The sequence below is a fragment of the Lycium ferocissimum genome, chromosome 11 (assembly GCF_029784015.1).
Source record: "Lycium ferocissimum isolate CSIRO_LF1 chromosome 11, AGI_CSIRO_Lferr_CH_V1, whole genome shotgun sequence".
NCBI lineage: Eukaryota > Viridiplantae > Streptophyta > Magnoliopsida > Solanales > Solanaceae > Lycium > Lycium ferocissimum.
This window is the reverse complement of record NC_081352.1, coordinates 31,171,929-31,198,613: the sequence shown is the minus strand read 5'-3', so window position 1 is coordinate 31,198,613 and position 26,685 is coordinate 31,171,929. Positions and strand designations below refer to the sequence as shown.

At 33.1% G+C, this 26,685-nt stretch overlaps 2 protein-coding genes across 3 annotated transcripts; both read right to left on the bottom strand.

Annotated features, from left to right (window-relative positions):
- Positions 1–4,201: 4,201 nt before the first annotated feature.
- On the bottom strand, positions 4,202–9,064 carry LOC132037354 (aquaporin NIP1-1-like). The gene is made up of 5 exons (XM_059427854.1): positions 8,855–9,064; positions 7,603–7,824; positions 6,535–6,732; positions 5,538–5,599; positions 4,202–4,601 (listed from the first exon to the last, which is right to left on the bottom strand). The coding sequence occupies exons 1-5, from the start codon at positions 8,981–8,983 to the stop codon at positions 4,388–4,390; spliced, it is 825 nt and encodes a 274-aa protein (XP_059283837.1). The 5' UTR covers positions 8,984–9,064; the 3' UTR covers positions 4,202–4,387.
- Positions 9,065–16,475: 7,411 nt separating this feature from the next.
- Positions 16,476–23,666, bottom strand: LOC132036239 (BES1/BZR1 homolog protein 4-like). 2 transcript variants are annotated; one of them, XM_059426518.1, is made up of 3 exons: positions 23,336–23,659; positions 17,146–17,900; positions 16,476–16,825 (listed from the first exon to the last, which is right to left on the bottom strand). In XM_059426518.1, exons 1-3 carry the CDS (start codon positions 23,549–23,551, stop codon positions 16,822–16,824), a joined length of 975 nt encoding a protein of 324 aa, XP_059282501.1. In that variant the 5' UTR covers positions 23,552–23,659; the 3' UTR covers positions 16,476–16,821. The 2 variants fall into 2 exon arrangements, with proteins under 2 accessions (XP_059282501.1, XP_059282502.1); XM_059426519.1 differs by lacking the exon at positions 16,476–16,825 and having other exon boundaries at positions 17,142–17,900; positions 23,336–23,666.
- Between the last annotated feature and the right edge of the window lie 3,019 nt (positions 23,667–26,685).

Genomic DNA, 26,685 nt, shown 5'->3' with positions numbered 1-26,685 from the left:
CTTGATAGGGCTGGTTTAAGCAATTACAATTATAGTATTGTTAATGGAAAACAATTAAAATTACTATATCAAAGAACAAAAGTTCCAAATTTGATACCTTTGAAATTCAATTTTCCCTATTGAGAAAACCAAAGAACGAACCGTTACTCCATCCCAATCCATGTTAACAATTGCAAGCCTCTTAGTTTCCTTGTCAATTTCAGGCACATACTCTGCCTGTTTCGTCGCATCAAAAGAATTTTTTTGGAAAATCATTAAACACAGTAAATCCAAATCTCATCTTAATAAAAGTTCACTATTTTTCATTGTATACCTGCACGAAAGTACCAGAGTCAGTACCAGAAGCCTCTCTACTCGCCAATGAATCATAACTTTACTGTCACTCTTGCTTCCTGCTGCTGCTTCTTCTTCTTCCTCTTCAATATGGGTATGCCTCTTTTATCAGTCGGCCCTTTCGACTTTTTTCATGCTAGCTTCACTACATCTTTTCCACGAGGATTCTTCTACAGTCAAACCTTCTTCCAGGGGAAGTAGCCAGTTTGTCAAAAATTTCATACAATGCTTATAAAGGTGCTTAAGTATACATATATACCGCATTTAAGATTTAGTTATAAATAAAAGACACAAACAATTAACTTTTTGTACTTTTTATGTTATAAACTAAAACAATATACTTGTAATTTTTAAAATCTTCAATTGATTTTCATATCTCATAAATTAAAAATTGAAAAGACTAATAAATTACTACTAAATCCATAACTAGCTTGTATCAAATTAACGATAAAGAATTAAAATATATGGAACATATGCATTTTAAATTAATTGAGAATTTAAATATTTCAAGTTTGATATAAGAACCCACAATTGTAGGTTGTTTCAGAAATTCTACTTTTCTAGCCGATAACATAACGCTCAATTGAAGAAAAATTTTATCCAAAATTTCAAATAAAGGAAATTCAATAGCTTTCCCTCATGTTGTCTAAGCTAACATTTGACCCTTCTATCTCCAAGAGAGTAATGCTGAGGTTCATCGACACTTTTGTTTGACATAATATATTTCTTACAAAATATTATTATACGCTATTTGAGTACTACAAGTATATAGGAAGTAATTTTACAAAAGAGTATTGCATCATATAACGGTATGTCATTCTTTGTTATAGCAGCAGTAACGTTGTTATAGTAAGAAATATAACAAAAAATCGGTTCCGGAGGAAATCGCCGTTATGTTTAAAGTGTCATATAACGAATACAATTATGTATAGAGAGGTTGATCGTATTTATATTTAGAACTATTAATTGGATCAACTGTTCCGACTAAATAGCTTTTGAGACCTGTAGGAATTTGAAGTCACATTTTACAGAAAGATCAAAATTGATGAAAATGCAATTGCATTGTGTAATTACAAGCCAAAATTAACTTTTACAAAAAGGTTTTTTTCGCGCTAGCTCCTATTACTGGTTTCCACGTTACCTTTTTCATTGGCAAAATATTAGTGAAGCAACATTCTTCCCTATAATATCGATCTTGGCCTTCAATTTGTTTATTAACATATGGCAATTTACAAAGATGTTTAACCTTGTACGAAATCCGACATGCTAAAGCTTTACGTCCTGTTCCAAATAATTTAAACTTTTTAAAATGATTTTAGATAATCGTAGTGAAAAAAATTTGTTTTGACTCTCTGTCTTACTTATTTATCACGGATTCAAGCCGTGAATCAGCCAATGATATTTGTATGATAGTCTGTCTATATTATACCTTCTTCGGCTGCAACAATTTCCTAAACCTTGCCTGAAAGCGGAGCCCTTCGTGCATTAGGATGTCCTTTTTCTCTAAATAGTATAGTAACAATTTTACACAACATAAGACGGCAAAAATATGTAAGACAGTAAGAGGTTTATTCGTTTGCCACAACAGAACTTTCTAAAAACATAGCTTTACTTCATTTCTTATGCAAATTACATAGTATTTTCCCTTTGTGTGTACAGAAGTAACACTTTCTCTCCTTCCATTATTGCTAGTTTTGCAAGTGTGTACTATCTAAGTGCTAGAATTTTTGGACTTGAGAAAAGATCCACTTTTGATTATCTCACGCAAAGGTTTGTCAGTGAATCTGATGGGGCAATTTGCAAGATTGTCCTTATTCCGGGGTGGTCTTTAATTTTTGTCCCTCAAATTGTTGGTCTTAATTTTGTCCTTCGCCTAAAACTCTATGAGTTCTAAGTTCGAATTTTCGCTCAGTCAAAAAATAAAAAAATAAAAATCGCAAGGCAGAATTTGGATTCGCAAGGCAAACCCTTCCTTATAAGGCAGAGTTTGACTTAAGGCAAAGTTTGCCTGTAAACTCTACCTTAAGGCAGAGTTTGCCTTCAGGCATAAGGCAAGAACTTCTGCCTTGCGATTTTTTTTAAATTTTTAACTGAGCGGGGTTCAAACCCAGAACCTCATGATATTTTCGGTCACTTTCTAAGCGAAGGCCAAAAATTAAGGACCAACAATTTGAGAGACAAAAATTAAAAATCAGTGCTTTTGACAGACAATCTGCGCAAAAAAATGAATCTGATGATGTTGTAAACCCATAAAAATGAATCTGATGGTGTTGGGCTGTCCAAGTAAATCCATAAAAAGCTATAATTTGGGATACATATCAAACTAATAACATCTAAGTAAGAAGCCCATATTTAAATAGATATTTAAATATAGGGAAATCTACATGGCTTGATAAACACTAGTAGTTAATTATATTTAGCAGCTATAGTTTGACTTAATTACTTTCCATAACTAACATTTGTATGTTAATGACAATTATTAACTATAAGATAAAATACAATGAAAAGAGGAATGTATCCCCAATTCAGTCATTCTCTCACAGCTGGTCTCTCTCTCTCCTCCATTTCTTATCACTTTTGTCTCTCACCTAAATCTTCTCTTCCCAAATTGAATAGATTGAGATCAAATACCATTATTTTCTCAATCAGGAAGCACAAATAGACACCACTGTCACCACATGAGTTTTCCTCTCCGGCTAGCAATGGTAATGGTTAATATACATACATACCCATGACCAGTGCGAAGAAGCTCACGCCAAAAAATGGTGCCGGGTCAATATATGGTTGAAAGGATCACGAAACACATGAAGTGGAGTACTGGTAAACTAGTACAATAATAGTGGCAGTGTCAGTTGTCACTCATGACCTAAGGTATAAGTCCTTGTAATGGTAGGGCTACTTTTGGAATCACACAAAATGCGATAGATGAAGAACAAAAAAGGGCATCCAACACAGGCATCCAACAAAGATTTGTTGGAATGAATAGGATCCCTCTATCCTTTTGAGCTAGCCATGTAAATATTGAATACAATCGATTTTTGAGCTGCATGCATCCGACTTGTATACAATGAGGAGAATTTGAATACATTTTTTACTCGTGAATTTTGTTTCTTGTATTCAGTTTTTTTTGTTTCTTGTATTCAGTTTTTTAGTGTATTCGTTAATTTTTAGTGCAAAATTCAGTGTTTGGGGGTGTATGTTGAAGGATATTTTTTTGTATACAACCAATTTTAAATATAATAAAGTGAATACAATGTAAAAGTAACTACAAATGAATACGGTTGAGTTGAATACATTTGAGCAATACAACTTAGTTGAATACATTTAACTTGAATACATCGAAATCTGACTTGAATACAGCGAAATTTAACTTGAATACACCAAAATCTGACACAGCCGAATTTTGAATACAATCTGAATGTTGAATACAATCTACTGTAGCGCGCGAATACAATCTACTGTAGCGCGCGTCTACTGTAGCTACGAAATGTAATTAGCTAAAGTGTAGCTATGCCTAAAAAATAACCCCCAAAATGTAGTCATTTATGTAAGTTTCCCTTAAATATATTGAGTTGGACAGATAAAAATGGGTTGAGCATATAAATGAGTAGGTTAATGGTGAATCGAGGGGTTAAGTGCCTAATTCGGTCCCCGCACCATACGTTGCTAATAAGAGGTTAAGTGTTTACTAGTGATTAAGCTTAACCATATACAAGAAGAGTGAGGACACACATTGTTCCGTGAGTAAAAGACAATTAAATGTCGATTCCAGTGTCTCCTAGAAGGCGCCATGCATCGTCTATACACTCGGCATCCAACTTCTCGTAAATGATAAGATAACGGAAGATCCTTACATAAACAGCCCTTATTCGTATCTTCACGTAAAATGGGACAGATAAAATACGTACAAGGTTTGTTCTTTTGACACAAGATAATTTTCTAAAACCATACATTCACTTCATTTATTATACAAATTACATAGTATTTTTCCTTTATGTATACAGAAGTAACACTCTCTCCTTCCATTATTACTAGTTCTGCAAGTGTGTACTTTTTAAGTGCCAGAATTTTTAGACTTGAGAAAAGATCCACTTTTGGTTATCTCACGTAAAGGCTTGTCAGTAAATCTGATAATGTTGTAAACCCAAGCACCAGCTATGGCTCCAAGTGTTGGGCTGACCAAATAAATCCATAGGCCTCTGTAATGGCTTGACACTATTGCTGGGCCTAAACTCCTTGCTGGATTCATTGATGCACCTGATATGGGCCTGTCCACCACCACTCATTAGTATTACTTCCAAAAAAAAAAAAAAAAAAAAAACTAGTACTTAAAATGTTGTTCATATATTAACTACAATCAGATCTCTATATAATACATCATCTATAACTCTATAACATCTTCCATGATATGTTATGTTTTGAAACCGATCTTTCATGATAAAATAACATTGAAACAAGCGACTTTATGTTTTCAAACGTATTAGAAACTATTGTATATGAAGGAAATAAGAGTGCGTAGGATTTTCATTGTATATGACTGTTAAGTGTTAAATGTAGAAATACAGATAGTGCATCTAAAACTGAGTGATATTTTAATTTTTAAGAGAATTTTACGTAATTTACTTGTGGTTCATCTATAGATAAAGAGGATCGAGGAGGATAAAAACATATCCACATTTACTGTTTGCACCAATTCGATAGATGTATGCCATGTGTCTATACATAGATTTTGTTTACTCCACCGTGGTTAATTAATATATAACTCACTTCTTTGAATCGCCTAATGATATTAAGTTGGTATGATTAACTATAAACACCTGATTGCAAATAAATTTTTACAAAGAAGAAGCCCTACTCTACTTCCATTTTGGATAAAAATAGATGTATTGCACTTTGTAGAAATAACAATTATTAGAAATAACGTTTATTAGTCATTTTCGGCAGTGATTTTAGAAAATAATTATTATCACAGAAAATAGTTATTGTCATGGAGTTTTAAATTTATAAATTTAGAATTTTATATTGAAATTTAAAATTTTAGGACAATATTTATTTCAAATACAGAACTTGAAAAGTGACTATTTGTGAACTTCACCTCATTTCTAAGTTCTTTTAAGAACCATGCACACAAAAAAAACTGTTTTTTTTTTTTAAATATAAAAAAAAATTATCTGAAATAAAGCAATTCAAGAAAGAGTAATTACCCGCTAAACATCACATTAAGCAAAATTGTTGCCCCCACTGCAAGACCAGCAAGTTCTCCAATCTGCATATCATAAATATAACAAAATGATAAAAATTATCGAATAAATATGATTTTCAAGAATCCCTATGTAGTTTTGTTTATTCAACTAAATTACTTCCAAAAGAAGAGTTCATTAATTAAAGTCACCATCTTGTTATTAATTTAATGATATGAGAATTTGACAGCTATACTTACTGTACGTCGATGCTGCAAATGGAAATTAAATATAGTTAACACATTTGTGATAATTGAAAACTTAGATGTAATCGAGTTCACAAGTCTATTGATTAGGCAACTAGCTGGATTAGCTATATTCCAAATTTTGTTTTAAATGGGATTAGAGCTGAAAATATTATTTTTAATCGATTCATCCTCTTGTTAAGATGAAACATAAAATCTAATAGGGGAGGTTCAAATTTGTTCTTGTACAATTCAAAATTGTTTAATATGCCCAGTTTCAATTTTTGTTCATCCATATCGTTGTTGTTAGTAAATCAACTCATATTTGTCATTGTCTTTAACATAACTCCAGCATGAAATGAGTGAATTACACGTGTCTAAATTTACCAGCCAATTTCCCTATAGTTTATAATTGCCCTCATATCAGAGTTCCATAGGAGTTAAATGCAAAAACGAGAGTAATATTAGACCAAATATGCTTGAAAGGGCCAAATTTGACCCTTGTTTCTTAAAATCTAATCTTTCGTTCTATTTTAGGGCATATTTTCCATCTTAGTCCCTCTCAAAGGGAATATCATACATCATTATTTAGGAATACTTTTAACTTTAAACTATCAATTTTACCCTTACAATGAGAACTTTATAACCACACAAATATATATGACTTATTTTAGGCAATAAGTTTCAAAAAACTTTCGTTCTTTTTTAAACTTCGTGTCCAGATAAATACCGTCACATAAATTAGGACAGAGAAAGTATATCGAGAGGGTACTTACAGCTCGATTGTCAGTTGCAACGCCGGAGATGACAAACATGAGATAAAAAGTAATTATAAATTCGATGACAAAAGATTGAAAATCGGAGCCGGAAGGTAGGGTTCCGGCAAAGTGATCGTGTTTTCCGGTAAATATTAGACGTAAAGTTCCACTTGCTAGTGTTGCTCCAAGAACTTGAGCTGCAACATAAGCTGGTACCTGAAGAAAAAGGAAAAAAATATTATACTATATTTATGAATTTAAATTCTATGATGTGACAGTATAATTATAAGTAATTATCTATGATCATATGTACTGATCACAAGGTTTACAATTTTTTTAAATCCACATAGGGCATGATTGAAAGAAAAAGCTAGTGATGAAATAATAGTTTAGAGAGCTGTGCACAACATAATCTTCTTTAATATTCCAACTAAATAAACTGACAATACAGCTTGTAACTACTTGGGATTCTACGTAATGCAAAACGACACTTATTATGGACCGGAGAGAGTATATTTCTTTTTTAAAAGGCTTAATGCTGTGCGACCCCGTAAACTTGTTCCTATTGAATTCCTAAACTTGTCCTCAAGTGTTTATCAAATACAATCCGACTTACATGTTCCATCTTCATTCCATCTTGCTAATATATATATATATATATATATATATATATTCTAATTTAATTATGCCATCTTTTAGCTAAGATTAGCAGCAATTGATCGAGGAAAAAAAGGAGTAGCTCTTAATTAAGCTCGTAGTGGAAGAGTAGAACCACCAGAAACCGACACATCCATGACCTAAAGAATAGCTTACTACATGTCTAAAATATTGCTTCACATTCATTTCCCCAATTTAATTTATGCTTCTAAATAAAATCAGATTTAGAGGGTTTGATAAACATACTTGAGGACGAGTTCAGAGGTTCAATTGAAACAATACTTAGTTGAGGTGCTAAAATGGGAAAAAATATGAGGTGGGGGTGGGGGAAGGATGTGTGCAAGTTTAGAGAGCCGCATATGCATTAAGCCTTTTTTAAATTTTGGATTCAATCAAATTACGTCATATAAATTGAATCAGAAGAAATACCTGTTTCCAAGGGAACCTTTTGCAAGTGGCAAAGGCAATAGTTACAGAAGGATTAAAATGAGCACCAGAAATATGGCCAACTGAGTAAACCATGACCATCACAACTAGCCCCCAAGTTATGGCTATTCCTGGAAATGTTATTATTCCTTTATCTGCATTCACAACCACTGACCCACAGCCAGCAAATATCAAGAAATATGTTCCTACCATTTCTGCTATTACCTGTTTTATACCATTAATTAATAAAATCAATTCAGGTAATAAAATCATAATATCGTAATTAATCAACACCAAAAATATACATCATAATCCAGTAATTACAAAAGTGCATAAACTTATTAATTGTGGGTTTTGGATATTTTTTGGCTCTCGGAAGCCGAATTTTCTTGGAAACTACTAGCATAGCTATATAGTAGATAGTCTCGCTAAGAAATACGGAGCGTTGTAGTTGAAATGTATACGCTCTCTTCATCCTTAATCAAAGGTCTCGGGTTTGACTTCCCAAAATAAAAATATCCAGATACGGAGTGCTACTCCTTTGGGCTATACACGATGCAAACTGGATTAATCGTGGCCTGAAGCAGATACTAGACATCGAGTGGAAAAATAAAATTAAAAATTGGCTAGATGTTTTGTATATTTAAATTTTAAGAATAAGAGAATATTTTTCCCACCTCGGCCCGTACCTTCTTTAACAAGAGTTTTTGGATGAGGTTGTCATATAATTCAACAAGCTTTTTAGATGTGATGATCACAAACTTTATTAAAGCAAACTGAAATTCGGAGTTCAAGTTTCACCATTTTCTTATCTAAAAGAATTTATGCATGCTTGTCCATGTAATAAAGTATTAGGTTGACAGATAAGACTAAATGTTGGAGATATCATCTTTTCTATCAACTTCGTACTTGTTTTTTTTTTTTAATGAAATGATCACACAATTCATGAACCTTTTCAATTAAGAAAGCTTGACTAGCTACATCAATGCTTGATATACTCTCTTATCGCTAATTTCGATAGAGGCTATATACTCTAACAGCCAACGGACTCATAATCCCTGGTCGCGGTCTCCTGCAGGCTCTCCAACTAGGGAGGGACTTGCTATAAGTACCTTTTTTTGGGGTATACGTGAAAAAGAGTGACAAACTCATTTTGAAAAATAAATAAATTTAGGAACCCTATTTTTCTTGTTTTTTTTCACAGACAAAATATTACTACTGTAATTAACAAGAAGAAGAAAGATGAGGAGTTTACCTTTTGAATAAAAGGAACAGTAAGAAAGGTGCAGGTTGAAGAAGAATCCTGGTGATTATTCAAATCATCTTCTTTAATATTCAAAGTTACACCATGAGTATTCCCATTAGCTGCCTGATGATCAGCCATAGATAATTAATATATTAGCCTTAATTTAAGCTTTAATTGTTCAAGAAGATGGAATACTAAGGAGCTAGGTTGTTGTGGAGTACAAGGGCTGCTATTTATACAAAAATTATTTTGAAAAAGTTAAAAGAAAGAAGGGACAACTTTATTCTTTTTCTGTTTCTTTTTTTGTTTCTTTCGGAGAGATCTATGCTTTGAGAAAGAGATGAGAAAATGACAAAATTATTAGTCCCTTATATTTGAGGATAGATTCAAATAATGTTATAAATATTTATTGTTGAGCAATTTTGGTCCTGTAAATTTATCAAAAGTGAGATTTCGGTAAGATTTTGAGGGGAATTGATTTTTTTTTTTAATTAGAAATACTAGGAAAGTCTCATCAAATCCGAGAGCTCGTAATATAAAAACACTCACTAGATACTAAAAGTAAATTAAAAATAGCAGAAATTGCACCCAAAAAAGCAACTAAGAAAAACAAACTAATAATAGGAGAAACTACAAAAACTACACCTACAATTATGAGTTTATGCTAAGTCCTTTTTTTTTTTTTCTTCGTACAGTTTCCCTCAAATATAATAGTAGACAGAAGTTGTTAAACATTTTATGAAAGCAAAAACTTTCTCTTCCAACAAATTTAATGGATCAAAACCGTTCAAGAGTTATTTAAAGGACTATTTTATACTTACCCCAATATAAGAAATCGTTTTTTTTTAAAAGGACTACTATGTAAATAATGCAGGCTGCCTATTATAATAGGTAAAATAATTTGACTGTGCAAAATTATATATACTATCAATAAGCGTAAATAAGAATAAAATGGAAACTTGGAAATCATGAAGATATGTTTTTCAGTGAGTGGATATAGTTGAAAAATGTGTAGCATTAATTAATTAAACTGTCATTAAAGGTGGTGCACTGTTGTCTGATCCCACAGTACACTGGAAAAACACAACTTTATGAATGCAAAGAAGAAAATTTTGTCACAAATCATTAACTAATTGCACTGCTATCCACTAGACAAATGGAAAGTTCTTTTTCATTTTTATCCTAAAATTGGAATATAAATTGCTAATGCTGACACTCGGAAACAACTGCATATATTACTAGTACTAACTAAGTATATATATATGTTCTTGGGTATAAACGTTATTTGATGGTTGGTAATTGTTCTGTTCTCATCTAACTCTTTTGATATTATTTCAATGATTTACCTTTTTAACTTGTCATTTTTCTTTCCCAGAGAATATAGGGTGGCTGAGGGTGACCTATGAAAAGGGTTATAACTGATTACCATGGTTAGACATTACGTATTACCAAAGGTTTGTGGTTGGATGGATAAATCCCTCCAGCTTTAATTAGAGGTCTTGAGTTTAAGGTTTGGGTATGACAAAAATTATGGTATGAAGCATTTTCTATACATGACGTGAATCAGGATTAGTCGAGGCCCCAATATCTGCACCCTCGTCAAGAGGTCTCGGGTTCAATTTCTGGGTTTTAAAAAATCTTGATAGGGAGTGATCTTACACCCGAATTAATCAGATCCTGATATAAATACCGGACACTAGGTGAAAAACAAAAAGAGACATTTGGCTAGATAGATTCTACATTTCCACAGAATAAAAGATATTTATGCATAGGAAATTTACTAGAATCCTAGAACAATAACCTGTCGAAGTCATCCAAGGAGAGAATATTGAAGCAGTGATGCAACAATAATCCACATATATCTACATGTCTAATTACTCATCATCCAGGTGAGATTCCTCCACATTTAACGTGTTAGGTTTGAGTACGTGATTATTTTATCTAAAAACTTAATTTACTAAACAACACACTCATTTATTTATTTAATTATATTTTCGACTCATTCTTTAGTAATGAATATATAACTACGTACTCAACAAACAATTGTCCTTGAGCTCAAATTGATTTTTGGTTCTGTTAGTCTTATAAGAACTCAAATATGTGATCGATAAAACGCCAAAAGATGGTTTTTATAGTTGTTGAAACCTTGTAAAAGTCAATCTAAAATTATGTCTAGTTTTCAGACATAGGCCTAATTAGTAAGGTTATATCAAGGATGCGACACATTTTTTCTTTTTGCTTTTCTTTTTATGGCTCTTTTTGAAAAGTTTAACGAGGAAGCAGGCCAATCGGCAACCACTACATTGGATTTAGGTACTTTGTATTTTATTCTAAGCAGTTTTAAAGTTTATTGATCATTTTCGATCTTATATTTGAAAAATAGCTATTATAAAGTTTAAAATTGTAGCATGGGACATATTCATGAAAATATCCTGAAACTTCATAAGTGAAATTTGAAGCTCCTTACCGATAACTATTTTCAACTACGATGGTTAAAAAATAGTTATTTGCGAATTTTATCCCTTACTAAGCTCTTCACAATAGAGACCAAATACTATAAACAGTTGGATCATGGATCTAATTTATATAAAGTAACAGTGTGGAATTTCAAATTATTAATATATTTTAATTTGATGTAACACGTTATTTATTTCGTTTATTTAAATGTTAAAGTGTGATCATCTCTTCTAAAAGTTTCATTCACTTCACTATATGCAGTATGCTTCACACACCACATCTCCTCACTTGCGGGCCTTTTTTTTTTTTTTTTTTTTTTTTCAAGGTGAGCCAAGCACGTGAAAAAATTTCTTATAACGTGAGGTGGTGAGAATCTAACCAAGGATCTCTACAAGTTCTGATACCACATCAACCCGTGTGACAATCTCACTTAAAAGCTTAAGCTGAGCATCATACAGCTATTTACTTAATTATATATAATCGGCAATACAACAAATGAATGATAAACCTAAAACGTTTATAATTTACCTAGTTAATGGTACCTAATTTTATTTCTGCGAGTGGCGTCACTAGAACCAACCAAACATATGTTACATCTTCATTGAAGGTTTCGAACAGGTGTAGAGCTAGCAAGTAAGCTACGGGTTAGGTAGAATTAAATAGCTATCGAAATTTTATATTCGTATTACGAAATTTACTTAATATGTAGAAATAATTTATAAAAAAATCTAACAAGCTATATTTTTTTAGAATTAAAAACTCATAAATTTAATATTTTGACTCTGCCTCTAATTTTGATAAGTGTTTTCACGAGCCACACCAATAGTCAAAGGTCACTTTTGATAGTTGAAGACGTCAAAAGACCAATCTATAAACTAATAGTATGTAGAGATCAAGGCAGAAGCTTTTGAGTTAACTTGTCTATTCAAAGAAGCTTCATATATAATCTTGGAAATTTTGTGTTGAAACAGAACTGTTCACATCTTTCTAGGATTAAATATGATCTCATAATCTTGTCATGGTTTGCATCATAAGGTAAGCCCATAAGAGTATAATATTTGAGTACCATTTTGTAACACCTTGGACAAATCTCACATCGATAAAATAAAAGAAAATATTGATACAATCATGATAACGCGTTTTAAAATTGTGCAAACCCCAACACATTGCAAACAATCATTAGAGGATTGATCGAGTTGTTCATATTGTATCAACGCTTTCAATCTTGGGCATGCAATAGCTGCACAAATCTAAACTGAGTTTAGATGAATTTTACATCTCTGAGATGATGGTCATAGAACAAATTAATCTCAATAAGTATGTTGAACGCCCAAAAGGAGTGTATGCAAAATTTTAGAATCGTCAAATCACGATAAAGATATTGAGTATATAAGGGATGCAAGACTTAAACCATGGTGATGCACTTTAAAGTTGTGCGAACCTAAGCCTAAAACAGACAATACACCAATAGTTGGTTAGATTATTACATGCTTCAACTAGAAATACTATTCCACATATAAGGAAAATGAAACAGAAGTTTCTTCATCTAAGAGCATTGATTAGCTACAGGATTTGTAGAATATATGACTTTTGCAGGACTATTAATACAAAGCTACATACACATTATAAGTGAAAAGTTCAACAACCCACAAAACTTGGCATGATTAATTAGTGCCATGCAAGAACAACTTTTTAACTCGCATGCATTAACCCCACTTACTTCCCACTATTCACCATTTCAAATTAAAAGTCTCCAAATTGCTCTTATATTGACTTGTTGTGTCAAAACAAATCAAGATTTCATCTAAACTAACACATTTATTTTGGCTCCACTCGATGTCTGATACCCGCATTGGAGCGCCGACAATTCGGATTCGTAGCGCTTAAGGCCCATTTAGGTGGAAGCGCTCCCTAACATGATTTTTTTCCATACTCAAAAGTCAAGGCTTGAATCCGAGACCTCTGATTAAGGGTGGAAGGATCATATCTATCTCACCACAATTCGTGTTGTTATCTTAACTAACCCATGATATTTCAACTGTGCAACTTTATCTCAAATAACCAATTCCAAGTTTGATACCACACCTTTTATCTTTGGAATCTTACTTTGATGAATGTTCACACAGACTTCTTGTGAATGAATTAGGAAAAGTAGTAATAAACTATTGTAACTAAGGCCAAAAGATAGGTCTTTAGTCATTTGCCCATGATTCATGGAATTTGGTTAGTTGATTTATCTTTTTTGAAATGGCAGGCAATGACCCTTGTGACATACTTCACTTTTCTTACTTCTCATCACAAGGAAATTATTAGTCTTGTTTATATTGGTATTTCAAAAGACATTTAGCCTACATGTGGAATGTATTTTGCTTTGGATCTAGGCCCCATGACTTTTAATTAAACGCGTTGTTAAGTCCAAGATTTGCTTCCTTACATACATAACATTTCTCTCATGTTATGTTGATGTGTGAGATTTATCTGTGTGTTACATACACTCTCCTTAAGGACTTAACATCCTCGATGACATTTGTCCATCATCATCCTAAGGATACGGGTTTCACCTATATTCAATTGAGGCTTGATCCACGCCATCTAACTTAAGTATGTGAGATTTGCTTACGGCATCTAACTTAATTATGTGAGATTTGCTTAAACTCACTATTATATTTAACCTCGATGTTTGTCACACCATTTCCTAAGATTGTAGATGGAGTGACTCTGACACTATATGCAGGTATTAACAACCTGATTCACTAGTTATATTATCCGCTTTAGACTTAGGTCCATACGACTTTAACGTGCGTCACTACTCACTAGGGTCTAAGACCACCTTAAGATTAGAATATTTGGATCCGAATAATATACTATATTCAATTATTAAGATGATGTCTTTAAATTTGAACACCGAATAATTGAGATTGTTTGTTTTCTTAGTATCTGAATGTATATTATTTATCTTTATCAAAAAACTACTAAGATATATAGAACTTTTATAACATAATAATTAAATATTTTACCAACAAAATATTAGGGAAAATCTCAATTTACATTGTGTTGTAAAAGTTGTTTTTTAATGAAGATTCCTCTAAAAAGCTAGCAACGATGGTAATCAGCGATGGTAGTCATCGTGGTGCGATGATGATGGTTGTGAGGTGGTAATTAGTGGTGGTAGTGCTTGGTGAAGGTAGTTGACGGTGGTTATTGTATGGTAATGGTGCCATATAGTTGTGTGATGGCTAGTGGTGAAGGTGATGGTGACGATAGTTGTGCTTTATATATGATGATTAGTATAAGTGTCAAATATGGCCCAAAAGATGTACTACCACCCAATCCGCTCAAAAAATTTATGGCTTGGGCTCAAGATATTTTTATATTGCGCTGATTTTAGCCCAATCCAACATATAACTTATTTCAAAGTGATCTCAACCAGTCAAACTTAGCCCAATACTAGCTCAATTCTAACCCATTTTGAAGATTTACTTAAATTTGGGTTTATTACTTGAGATTTACTTTATTTTTTTTTTATATATATTCACTTTTCTTGTATCATGTATCTTATAAGTTTGTGGTGTGTTTGTTATAAAGGAAAATATTTTTATCGAAGATGTTTTCCTCAAAAATATTTACCCCAAAAAATCCGTGAAAATATTTTTTAGGAAAAATGATTTTCTAGAAAAAAATTCTATGAAAAATATTTTTCTAGAAAATAGACCCTTCAAAAAAATTGAGTCAAGTTGGGTGAGTCATGACCAACACATTTTTAGCTCATTTCAACTCAAGTAACTTTTGGTCAATGTTAGACCAACCCATTTATTACATCAACCTATTTTGATTGGGCTAATTTTAGTCCAACCCGCCCATTTGACACACCTAATGATTAGTAATGATGGTTGTCCAAGTCCCTGGGCTAAACATTTGTTGTATGTTGAAGCCCAAACCCAAAGTGAATTAAGTACGGGCAATTTGCATGATTGTCCTTATTTGGGGGTGGTCTTTAATTTTTGTCCCACAAATTGCTGATCTTTAATTTTTATCTTTCACCTAAAAACTAATGGTGCTTAAGCCTTTCGATCCCCCCGTCAAAAAAAAAAAAAAAAAAAATCGCAAGGCAGTGTTTGTATTCGCAAGGCAAAATTTGCCTGCAAAACTCTAACTTAAGACGGAGTTTGTTACCTTATAAACCAGAGCTTGCCTTAAGGTAGAATTTGAATCCAAAACTCTGTTTTGCAATTTTTTTATTTTTTATTTTTCACTAAACGGGAATTCGAACCCATGCGTTTTTAAGCAAAGGCCAAAACTTAAACACCAACAATTTGAGGAACAAAAATTAAAGACCAATTCATTTAAAGTGCAATTACTTCGTTCGGAACATATGTTTTTTTTTTAAAAATATCGACAACGAATTTAGCTATTAAATTTTCAACAACAATCATAAAATTTTGACTAAATTAGCCTTCAGAGTTCAGACGAACAAATAGAAAACTCATGTGACCTAACTAGAGTTATTTTGGTAAAGGACCTTTGCTTCGGAAAAGAAAAAAGATGAAAATTAATTGTCTCATTAATGCAGTTTTTGGTTAGCAAGATTAAAAATATTAAATTATACAGGAATAAATTAGTCAGTAATCTATGTATTATTTATGCAAATCTATGTATTATTTATGCGAGATAGAAGGAGGTAATAAAGATATGTGGACTAGCAATGCGCAAAATTATTTAGAGACTAAAATGACCCTTTAAAGTAAGTAATTCATGTGTAATAATCTCCTCATTATTAATTAATTTATTACAATTCATTTATTATTCATCCCACATAAATAACCCTGCATTATACTCCCATATCTAATACTCCCTCTGTCCCAATTTATGTAATATTCTTTTCTACATTTGCTTAGTTGAAAATAATTTAACTTTAAACTTTACCTTTTACGCTTAACGAAATGATCTATAACCACAAAAATATCTTTAATTTATTTTAGACCACAAGATTCAAAAGTTTTTTTTTTTCTTAAACTTCGTGGCCGAATGTATCACATAAATTGAGACGGAGAGAGTACGTGAACTAAACGACCCTTAAGGAATTCACTAAATCCTGACGATACTAAAAAGAAATATTTTGATTTAAAAAAGGATCATAAATAACCAATAAGATGGAGAAAAACACTATTTCCCTCCTCGTGACGATCACAACACTCGGTCTAATTTCAGTCCTGCTACTGTATCATGTGAACAATTACAACTAGAAAGCAAAAAACAAAAAACAAAAAAAAGGCAATCTTGAACGGGGTAGAATAAAAAAGAATGTAAAAAATTGGGGTAGTAAATCCCCATGAGGTTTTAATACTTCAATCTACAAGAAAATGTAACATTTGTTTCTACTGTGCATCTTAAGTTGGTTTTACTAACAGAACATCTTCACATTCAGAAGTGATCAACATAATAAGTCAACTGCAAATCTGCAAATTTGAAGGTATGTCTATGATCACATCAATGAATAAATAGATTTCTCTTGTACTTCTCTACCTGCAAAACAAGAAAACGAAATAATAATCAGACCCAAGAATGTGGCTTAGTGGTCAATGAAGCGAGAGGAGAACGATCGGTCTCGGGTTCAAATTCCAGCAAAGATAGAAAACACAAGGTGATTTCTCCCCATCTGCCCAAGCCTTAGAAGGCAGATTTACCGCTACATGTGCTGATGGGAAGTAACAGGTAAGTGGAATTAGTTGAGGTGCGCGCAAGCTGACCCGAGCAGCACTATCATAAACCAACTTTGCCTTTCGGATGGCATAAATTTGTCGTAAACATATTTTCAACAAAAGTTGGTAATAAGAAAAGGTTACCTAGTGCTTGAGTTCCCAAGTGTAAGCTCGAGATCATCAGTCACACACTCTTCATGAATTCTTTCGCCTTCCCATGGCTTCACTAATCCCTTCATATTGCAGCCAAATGCAAACTCTGCTGAAATAGCATCCGACATTGGTATATCAGCTGTTTGGTCGATACCTGACCCGATAGCTGGAGAACATGTCCCGCTTTGCCCTGGTGTCCACATCCGAGACCCTCCATTTGATATTGGCTCCTTGAATCCGAATGGATTTGGTGAGACGAGGCTAAACGTGGGAGACGAAGGCCCGTCTTGCGGAGTTTGAACCCCAGAAAGCCAACCTGAATCTGGTGGTGTTTGACGACCAGGACTAACTGGGGTAGAGGATGGTAAGAAGGGATAATGTTGTTGTGCCCACATTGAAGTTGCCATGGGATCGTCGCTCATCCTAGGAGTACGAGCTGTAGGAGAGCTCAAAGGCGGAGTAACAGGCGCACTAATAGAGCTCCCGGGAATATACAAATGGTGGGGAAATTTGGATGAAGAAGACGATGATCCAGATGAGAGATTCTTAAGCCAAGGAATTAGTGTATTAGGATCATGATCATTTTGGGCAGTCGTAACGTAATGGGATGAGACTGGGCTAGGGAAAGATGATGAAGCAGGGCTTGGATTATATGAAGCACCTGGACTCGGTTGGTAAGACGATGAACAGGGGCTAACAGATGCTGAATAACCTATGATATCCATGCGTTGTACTGGCTTGCATCCCTGGAAAATAGACGAATCAATAAGCATATAGGAAATTGGATAATCACAAAAAAAGAATCAACAATAAATCTGCCAGCAGAATTATGCAATTATGGCAGAACAGAATGTGATATTCATAAGGTGTTGCACATTGATTAATAGCTGATAAACAATGAGCCAAGCTCATTACTTTTTATGTTATTCACCCGTCCTTCAACGATGCCAAGCATTTAAAGTTCCAAATGCAGCATATACGAGTTATTACTTAGAGCCAAGCAATCAGGCAGATTGGCCAACTAAACAAAGCCACCGAGTAAGAGTACTAATTTGCACACAACTTGTACCCTTGACCGCTCATCTCCATAAGATAATATATCTGTCCCCCAGAAGCAGAGAAGCCACTTTAAAAAATAGTACTATTATGAATCTGGAGCGACCTATATCCTGTTCTTACGAGGTTAGCAATCTACTTCGCCGTTAGAAGCCAACTTCTGCAACAGATTGACCAACTAAACTTAGCTCTTCTGAGACCATTTTTTTTACTTATCTATTTACTGATAGTATTGGTGGATCACATCACAGTACAAAACTTACAGCATAGGAAATGAAGGGAGACCAAACCTAATGAATTGAAAAACCATTTGCATGGATTAACCAAAAATATAATGACCAAATAGTCACTGGCAGGGGCGGAGCCATGTATAGCCAAGGGGGTTCATCCAAACCCCTTTTGGCGAAAAATTACACTATTTATACCTGGTTAAAATTATTATTTATGAATATTTAGTAGATGTTGAACCCCCTTTGACTTCTTCGTGTGTTCACTTTTACATATTTTGAACCCGCTTAGTGAGAATCCTGACTCAAAAGCACTGGTCACTGGTAGGACCTCATATCTTTAATCTATAACCTCTTCATTCAACTATATGTAAAAATGAAATCTGAAATTCATTCAGTGTCTTTCAAGTAAAACCACCTTAAGTTTTATACGAATGAAACTGGGCTCGGTAATAGGTGTTCTTCCTTTTTCTCTTTTTTGGCAGCTCTTTCCGGCTGAGAAGATTGTTTTCAGGTAAACTACCCAAAAAATTGATGAGCACGGTTAAAGAACTTAATCATATGGTCCTTCTAGTTGCGGTTCAAATTGGTTGAATATTTCTCAATTATCCTGGCCAGAACTTGTATGCAGCAATTGTATGAAAGAGCATGCATAAAGGTTTGGAACTCTTTTCTTATCCAAATCCTAAGGACAGGATCCTACCCTATTCTCGAACCCTCAGTCAAGATCTACCCTGCCCGCGTTTCATTATGTTTTAAAGAGGAAAAAAAAAATCTCTACCTACTACTAACAGTCTTTCTTCGGAATTATCTGAACGCATCGATCCTACCATCCTGGTTGTTTTAGCAATACTTCCTTTGCAAGACAACAGTATGCAAGTTGAACCAATTCCTTATTCATATAGTGAAGCTATTTTCTGCTTGACATGAATATTTTTAACTAACATTACTATGATATTTTGAAGATTGTTTAGTAGTCCCCAGTATTTTAACTCAGTTCATAACACAAAAGTTCCTAATCCACTTCATTTATACTCGTTACGCATGAATTCACAAGATAATAGTGAGAGTCATCACCCGGTATCTATGCTGGTGGAAGGTAGTACGTACAGGTGGAATTACTCAAGCTGGCCTAGACACCACGTCATATAAAAACTAGTAGTTATCTTTAGCACTCCACTGGCAACTGTTATCCCCCTTTCAAATTTTAGATTTAGGGTCTAAATGCATCACAAAAATCTGAAATCCTTTTGTCATCAAATAGCCACTTAAATTTTCATCCACAACAATTATGAATTATTGGTCCCCCCCCTTCCTACCATTGACCAAAGACTCTAGTATAATGGCAGACAAATTCTACATATTCATGATATAAAAGTACCAACATATCCAAAAAAAATTGGAACATAACCCACACCCACACCCTAAAGGGGCAAAGAATGATGGCACTATCAATAATGCCAACACCATGATTATAAATGTATACTCAACCCATCAACAGTTCTTCTTGCATCAAATCCAAAATTAATTTCCCCACACGCTTTACAGCCTCACCAATTAATTGTTTTCTTTCTCTTTTTTGTGAAACAGAATCCAAAGATTCGATATCTACTTTCCTCATATTATAATCATACATTATCAACTTTATAACAAACTGCAACATTAAGTATAATAAATGACATCCCACATTCAAGAACATCTAAGGCCCACAAATGTGACAACCCAATCCACACCACCGCAAAGAAACTATTGAATCCCATGCTTGACTTAGGTAAGCAATGTATATTACCCGGGAATCCCGGTAAAAGACGATAATCAAATTTCATACAGATTAGTAAGTAATATCAACACAGACTCAAAACTCAACATTTGAACTTTCTGGGTTCTGGATTCTAGGACGGCAACCTTAAGGAGTCGTTTGATACGCGGACTGAATTATCCCGGGATTATAATCCATCTAGGAGGTGGGATAAAATAATGGTGGGATATCTCACCATTAAGTTTGGACATCATTTTATACTCTGTTTGGTAAAAGGTATAAATTAATCCAGAAACATGGTACAAAATTAGTGATGGGATATCCCATCTTACACCGTGCACCAAACGACCCCTAAGTGCTAGTAATTGAATTCTAAATTTAATTTTTTTACATATTTAATGCATTTCTTGATACATACACAGGAATTGGGTCAAAACTGTTAGCGTTCTGCCGAACCCGTATACTGAAGGCTACTCCTGATCAGCTTTCTAAATTTGGAAACAGTTCAACTTAATGAGGGGTTTTTATAGCCACAAAAATGTTATTAAATGTTTAAGATCACAAATTTTAAAAGTCTTATAGCAGCAAATGTTACGTCATATTTATGACCAGAAGTTTCCATAGTTCTCATTTTTTTAAACTCGGTCTATATTCAAACTTTGCCACATAAATTGAAACAAGGGGAGTAACAAGTTACTATTTACTATATTACTACTCCAAAGCTATTTAATGAACATTTATTATGAAAATTTACATGTAATTAGCTTATATTGTGTTATGTGGGATGTCAATGCAGAGACAGTGATGCATCAAGAGGCTGTACTTTGTGGGTCGAGTATTGAACTTTTAAAATTCCCAAAATACCCTTAAGGGAGTAAAGACAATAGAATAGGATACAACAACAACATACCCAGTGAAATCCCAAATTGTGGGATACGGGAGCGCAAAGTGTACGCAGACCTTACCCCCATCTCGGAAGATAGAGAGGCTGTTTCCGAAAGACCCTCGACCAAGAGAAAACATGACGAGAAAAGGTTAGATAAGCACAATCAGTTCAAACCAATACAAAAATGAAACTAACGAAAGCGACAAAAGCCATGATAAAGCGATGAGAAAAAGAAACAGTAGCTAACACAAACACAAATAAATACGATAATTGTGGTACAAGAAACAACATATAGTTGCAAGAATCAAAGGACAAGAAAATAAAGATCAAAACTGCGACTACTAGTACGACGGGATACGTGGGACTACCTACTAGCCTTCTACCCTAATCTGAGTCCTCCATAGTAATGAGAAAATACAAGTGTTCCTCAAGGGTAATCTCGTCCAAAATGAGCAGCTAGTTGAAAAACATATTTTTCTTTTCCTATTTATTGAGTACTATTTGCAGAAAAATTAAACTTTTCATATAAAAAAGGAGAGAAATTTTCTTGGATTAGCTATATTATCAATTGAAAAAGAATTACTAAAAAAATCCATTATAAAAAACTTATTAACAACTTTGCATCTCAAGACTCATAGACTTCACATAAAATTCCCATTTTTGAAGGAAAAAAAAAGAGTTTAAGCCTTCCATTTAATTTTGGCTTTAGGTCATTAATTTTATTGAGCTGCCCCAGTTCTGATCAACAGAAAAAAAAAATCTGCAAAATCTGAATCGCCTTAATTATTTTAGCTTCACTAGTTGAATAGAAAATCAATATAAAAACTTACTAACAACTTTACATCTCAAAAAGCTAGAACAATAGACTTGACATAAAAAATATGCTAATTTAAAAATTAAAAAAAAAAAAAAAAAGTTGAAGTCTTCAATTTAATTTTGGATGTCACTAATTTTATTGAGCCATGCCCCTGTTCTAATCACTAGAAAAAACAAAAAATTGCAAAATCTGAATCGTTCAATCATTTGAGATCAGTATAAAAAACTTATTAACAACTTTGCATCTCAAAAATCTAGAAGAATAGACTTCGCAAAAAAGTTTAAACCTCTCATTTAATTTTGACTTTAGGTCTTGGTCTAATTGAGATAAAAAATAAAAATAAAAAAAAGGTTGCAAAATCAAAACCCGTTTATAAAATTTTATTAGATAAACTTAAGGCCTCTTATAAAGGTTTGGTTTTAGGCTACTAATTTTATTGAGCCACCCAGAAACGAAGAAAAAAAAGTTTAAACCTATGATTCAATTTTGACTTCAAGTCACTAATTTTATTGAGCCGCTCTTGTTCTAATCCAGAGAAAAAAAAACGTTGCAAAATCTCAAATTTCCTAATCAAAATAAAAAAAAAGAAGAAGAAAGAATTACAAAAAACAGTTTATAAAATTTTATCAGATAAATTTAAAGCCTATTTAGGCCACTAATTTTATTGAGTCACCCAGAAATGAAGAAAAAAAAGTTTAAACCTCTGATTCAATTTTGACTTCAAGTCACTAATTTTATTGAGCCGCTCTTGTTCTAATCCAGAAGAAAAAAACGTTGCAAAATCTCAAATTGCCTAATCAAAGTAAAAAAGAAGAAGAAAGAATTACAAAAAACAGTTTTTAAAATTTTATCAGATAAATTTAAAGCCTATTTAGGCCACTAATTTTATTGAGTCACCCAGAAATGAAGAAAAAAGGTTTAAACCTCTCATTTCAACTTTGACTTTAAGTCACTAATTTTATTGAGCCGCTCTTGTTCTAATCCAGAGAAAAAAAAAACGTTGCAAAATCTCAAATTGCCTAATCAAAATAAAAAAAGAAGAAGAAAGAATTACAAAAAACCGTTTATAAAATTTTATCAGATAAATTTAAAGCCTCTTATAAAGGCGTGATTTTAGGCCACTAATTTTATTGAGCCACCCAGAAATGAAGAAAAAAAGTTTAAACCTCTCATTCAACTTTGACTTTTAAGTCACAAATTATTTTAAGCCGCTCCTATTCTAATCGAGAGCGAAAAATAAAAAAACATTGCAAAATCTCAAATTGCCTAATCAAAGTAAAAAAAAAAGAAGAAGAAAGAATTACAAAAAACCGTTTATAAAATTTTATCAGATAAACTTAACCCCTCTTAGAAAAGGTTTGGTTTTAGGCCATTAATTTTATTGAGTCACCCCACAGAAACGAAAAAACAAAAAATTGTCAAGAGTATTTATTTACCTTTTTGTAAGTGGTACCATCTTCTTCAACGATCCAACCAGCTTCTTTACACAAAGCTTTTAAAACTTCATTATTATCACAGTGTTTAGGTAACTTATAATTACCATACATTCTAAGTCCAGCAAAGATCTTAGCTGCGATTGCTCTACGACGTCTTTCTCTCCGTTTATTGTTCTCTCTTTCTTTCCATGTTGGTAATCTCGTGCCTGACGTCATTATATAACGCCGTTAATGTTGGTTTTGAGTGTGAAACCGGTTTGGTTTTTGGATCGGAAACTGGAAGTTGGAAATAATAAGCTTGGGAAGAAGAAGAGGAGGGAGAGAAGTAAATGATGATTTAATATATGTGGAGTGAAAATGACAAAAATGGTCCTTTGTATTTGAGGGTAGGTTCAAAATAGTACCTTCTAGGTCGCTTGGTACGCGGTATAAGGTGGATATTCCGGGATTAATTTTGGGATAAATTTTATCCCAAATTTGGTCCTGGATAACTCGTCTTATCTTATCAAGCTTGGTATTATTTTATCCCACCTCTTAGATGGGATAAATTAGTCTCGGGATTATAATCCCAAGAATATAATACCGGGATAACTTGTTCGCGTATCAAATGACCCCTATGCGAAATAAATTATCCAGACTAATTTATCCCATCTGAGAGATGGGATAAAATAATCTCAAGTTTAATGGGATAAGGTGGGATATTCTATCCTTAAGATTGTGCTTCATTTTATACTCTGTTTGGTAAAAGGTATAGATAAATTTATACATTTTACCAAACATGATACAAAATTAATATCAAAATTAGTGCTGGAATATTCCAGCTTATATCATGTACCAAACGATCCCTAAGTATGTACTTAACAGTTTTGGTCTTTAGTCTCTGTTAAGTACTCCTTCCGGTCCATTTAACTTGCGATATTTTTTTATTTTTTTTGCAATTCACTTAAGAAAATATTAATTAAAAGAGTAATTTGATTAAATTATTTTTATTTATTCTTTAATCTTAATTAGCGCTACTCTTTTTTTTCCACTACATTAATCTCTTTCTACATTTATTAAGTAGGATAAAGGTGGAAATTAATAGTTAATTATATCTTATTTTTTTAAAATGATAATTATTTTGGACCATCTATTTACGTAAGGACGACAAGTAAAGTGGACCAGAGCGAATATTTACCAAAAATTAGTCAGAACTCAGATTTAGTTCGTATTTTTTGTTTGTTTCTAGAGTGTGATACAACTTTTTTATGTGTGATTTATGCTACTTTTTATATCTTTTCAGTGTCTAGTGTAGTTTTATGCTGCATATTTTACGATTTGATTAGACTTTTTTGGCCTTATAGTTAAATTTTTTGCTTGCCACTATTTTTTCGTCAAATCTAACGGACGGAATTCGCTAGATATTTTCGGAAAAAAAAGTGTTACACTTAATTACATACTTAAGGGATTATTTTGAACCTACTCTCAAACTTAAGGGATCATTTTTGTCAGTTTTCTCAAATATGTGAACGGTGACTTGAATATTGCCATTAAATGATTAAATTTTACGACAATGCCATTGTAGTTTTTATATATATATATATATATTTTTTTTTTTATTTTTTTTTTTAATAAATTAGTTTATGTGTCCTGGAAATGTGGGAAGTGCACGTGTTTAGTCTTTTTAAAGAGAGGGGTGGGTAGCTGCATGGAAAGTGACTGTCATTCACCCTGAATATTCCTTACGACGCCGTTCTACTTTTGGCGGGACCACGTGGCACATCTTCTTTGTTGTATGCATAGAGAGGAGTAGTTTGATTTAAAATCAAGTTAATTCTAGGATTAGCATAAAAGGGCGTGGTGCAACAGATGTGACTGCTCCTCTCTAAATCAGAGGTCTCGAGTTCGAGCAGTGGCGGATTTAAAATTTTTACTCCAGCGGTTCAAAAAAAATAACAAAAACTAAATATAAAAAATAATGTTGTCCTTTGGAATCAAATCTAGGACGCTCGAAATTTTGAACACCCTGAACCGATTGAGCTAACTTTTTGCATTTATTCAGGATATTCAAAAGTTAACATATGTACACAGAAAATCTACCCCATATATATAATGTAATTTTTTACCGAACACCCTCCCCACCCTCTAAATTTGCCCTTGGATTCGAGTCCTGGGTATGAAAAATTTCTTGGCAGGAAGCGCTTCCCCTAGAATGAGGCCCTACATGGAGCGAATTCGGATATAGTCGGGCTCCAATGTGGATACCGGGCACCAAATGGGAAACCAAAAAAAATTATTCTAGGATTATAATCATTAGCCCAGTGGACGAAGCATTCTGTTTTGCCAAAATTCGAAGGACTGCACCTCAAGGAAACTAGGATTATCTATCTCACGTCTTAAATGAGATAAATATTCTCGTAATTATGGTAGACTTTATTCTAATTTTAGCTAATACCCTTAAAGGATAGATTTATCTGAAATCTTATAGTGAAATAACTCAACACTTCGAACCAGGCGAACCATGAAGAGTTTAACTTCTATGTATGGAAAACAATTTTTATATTATCATATCATAAAAAGATACTCGTCTTCAAGTGACTTTCTCTAGAATTGAATTTGTAATCTTAAAAAGTGTCTAATTGTCTACTACAACAGGTAAAAATAACCTAATAATATAAAATTTTGTTACATTGTCTACGGATATACCAGTTAAACTATTTTTAATAATAGAGGACAATCTAAAGCTTGCGAAATTCCCATTGTTGAGTAGATGAAAGAAAATCATCTCATCTTTATCCTTGATTTTTTTTTTCCGGGTTGTCTTTTGCGTGCAAATGAAAAAAGATAAATATTCATTTCAAGTTTCAAGTTCTTGTTTAGAATTCTCATATATGAAGTTTGAACGAGAGTTTTAATGTAGAATGAATAATACGGCACTTCGTGTCCTTTTCGTCAAATCTTAAGTTCCAGTCAAGCTCTCTAAAAGAATTGAATGTAGTAATTCATCTTTATAAAAGGGTTGAAAAAGACTGGCTGGCGGCGGAGCACCAGGATTTCCTTGATCCATTCTCAAGATCTCAGGCCTTCCTACCAACTCGCTGTTGGTGACATTGGGCACCAAAGCATCCTCAACTAGTCTCAAAATAGGCTAAAGGAAATTATTGGCATGGTAAGCACCCGTATAATAGATGTCGTTTATCTACAGGTGAACTCAACCTCAATGCCATTTAGGCTCTCCAGTTAAGTCGGTTGTCTGCCGCCTTTTTTTTTTTTTTTTGAATAATTTACTTGAAATAGTTTTCTAGTTGATTTAATGTGAAATTTAATGCACCAAAACTGTAACACCCCGCATCTTGGAACTATGTCTAAGC

Coding starts and splice junctions, on each gene's coding strand:
- LOC132037354 (XM_059427854.1), bottom strand. CDS start 8,983: ATGGCTGATCATCAGGCAGCTAATGGGAATACTCATGGTGTAACTTTG. Junction 7,825..8,854: donor CTGTTCCTTTTATTCAAAAG/GTAAACTCCTCA, acceptor GGTATAAAACAG/GTAATAGCAGAAATGGTAGG. Junction 5,600..6,534: donor TTGCAACTGACAATCGAGCT/GTAAGTACCCTC, acceptor TATGATATGCAG/ATTGGAGAACTTGCTGGTCT.
- LOC132036239 (XM_059426519.1), bottom strand. CDS start 23,551: ATGACGTCAGGCACGAGATTACCAACATGGAAAGAAAGAGAGAACAAT. Junction 17,901..23,335: donor ATGGTACCACTTACAAAAAG/GTAAATAAATAC, acceptor TCTATTTTCCAG/GGATGCAAGCCAGTACAACG.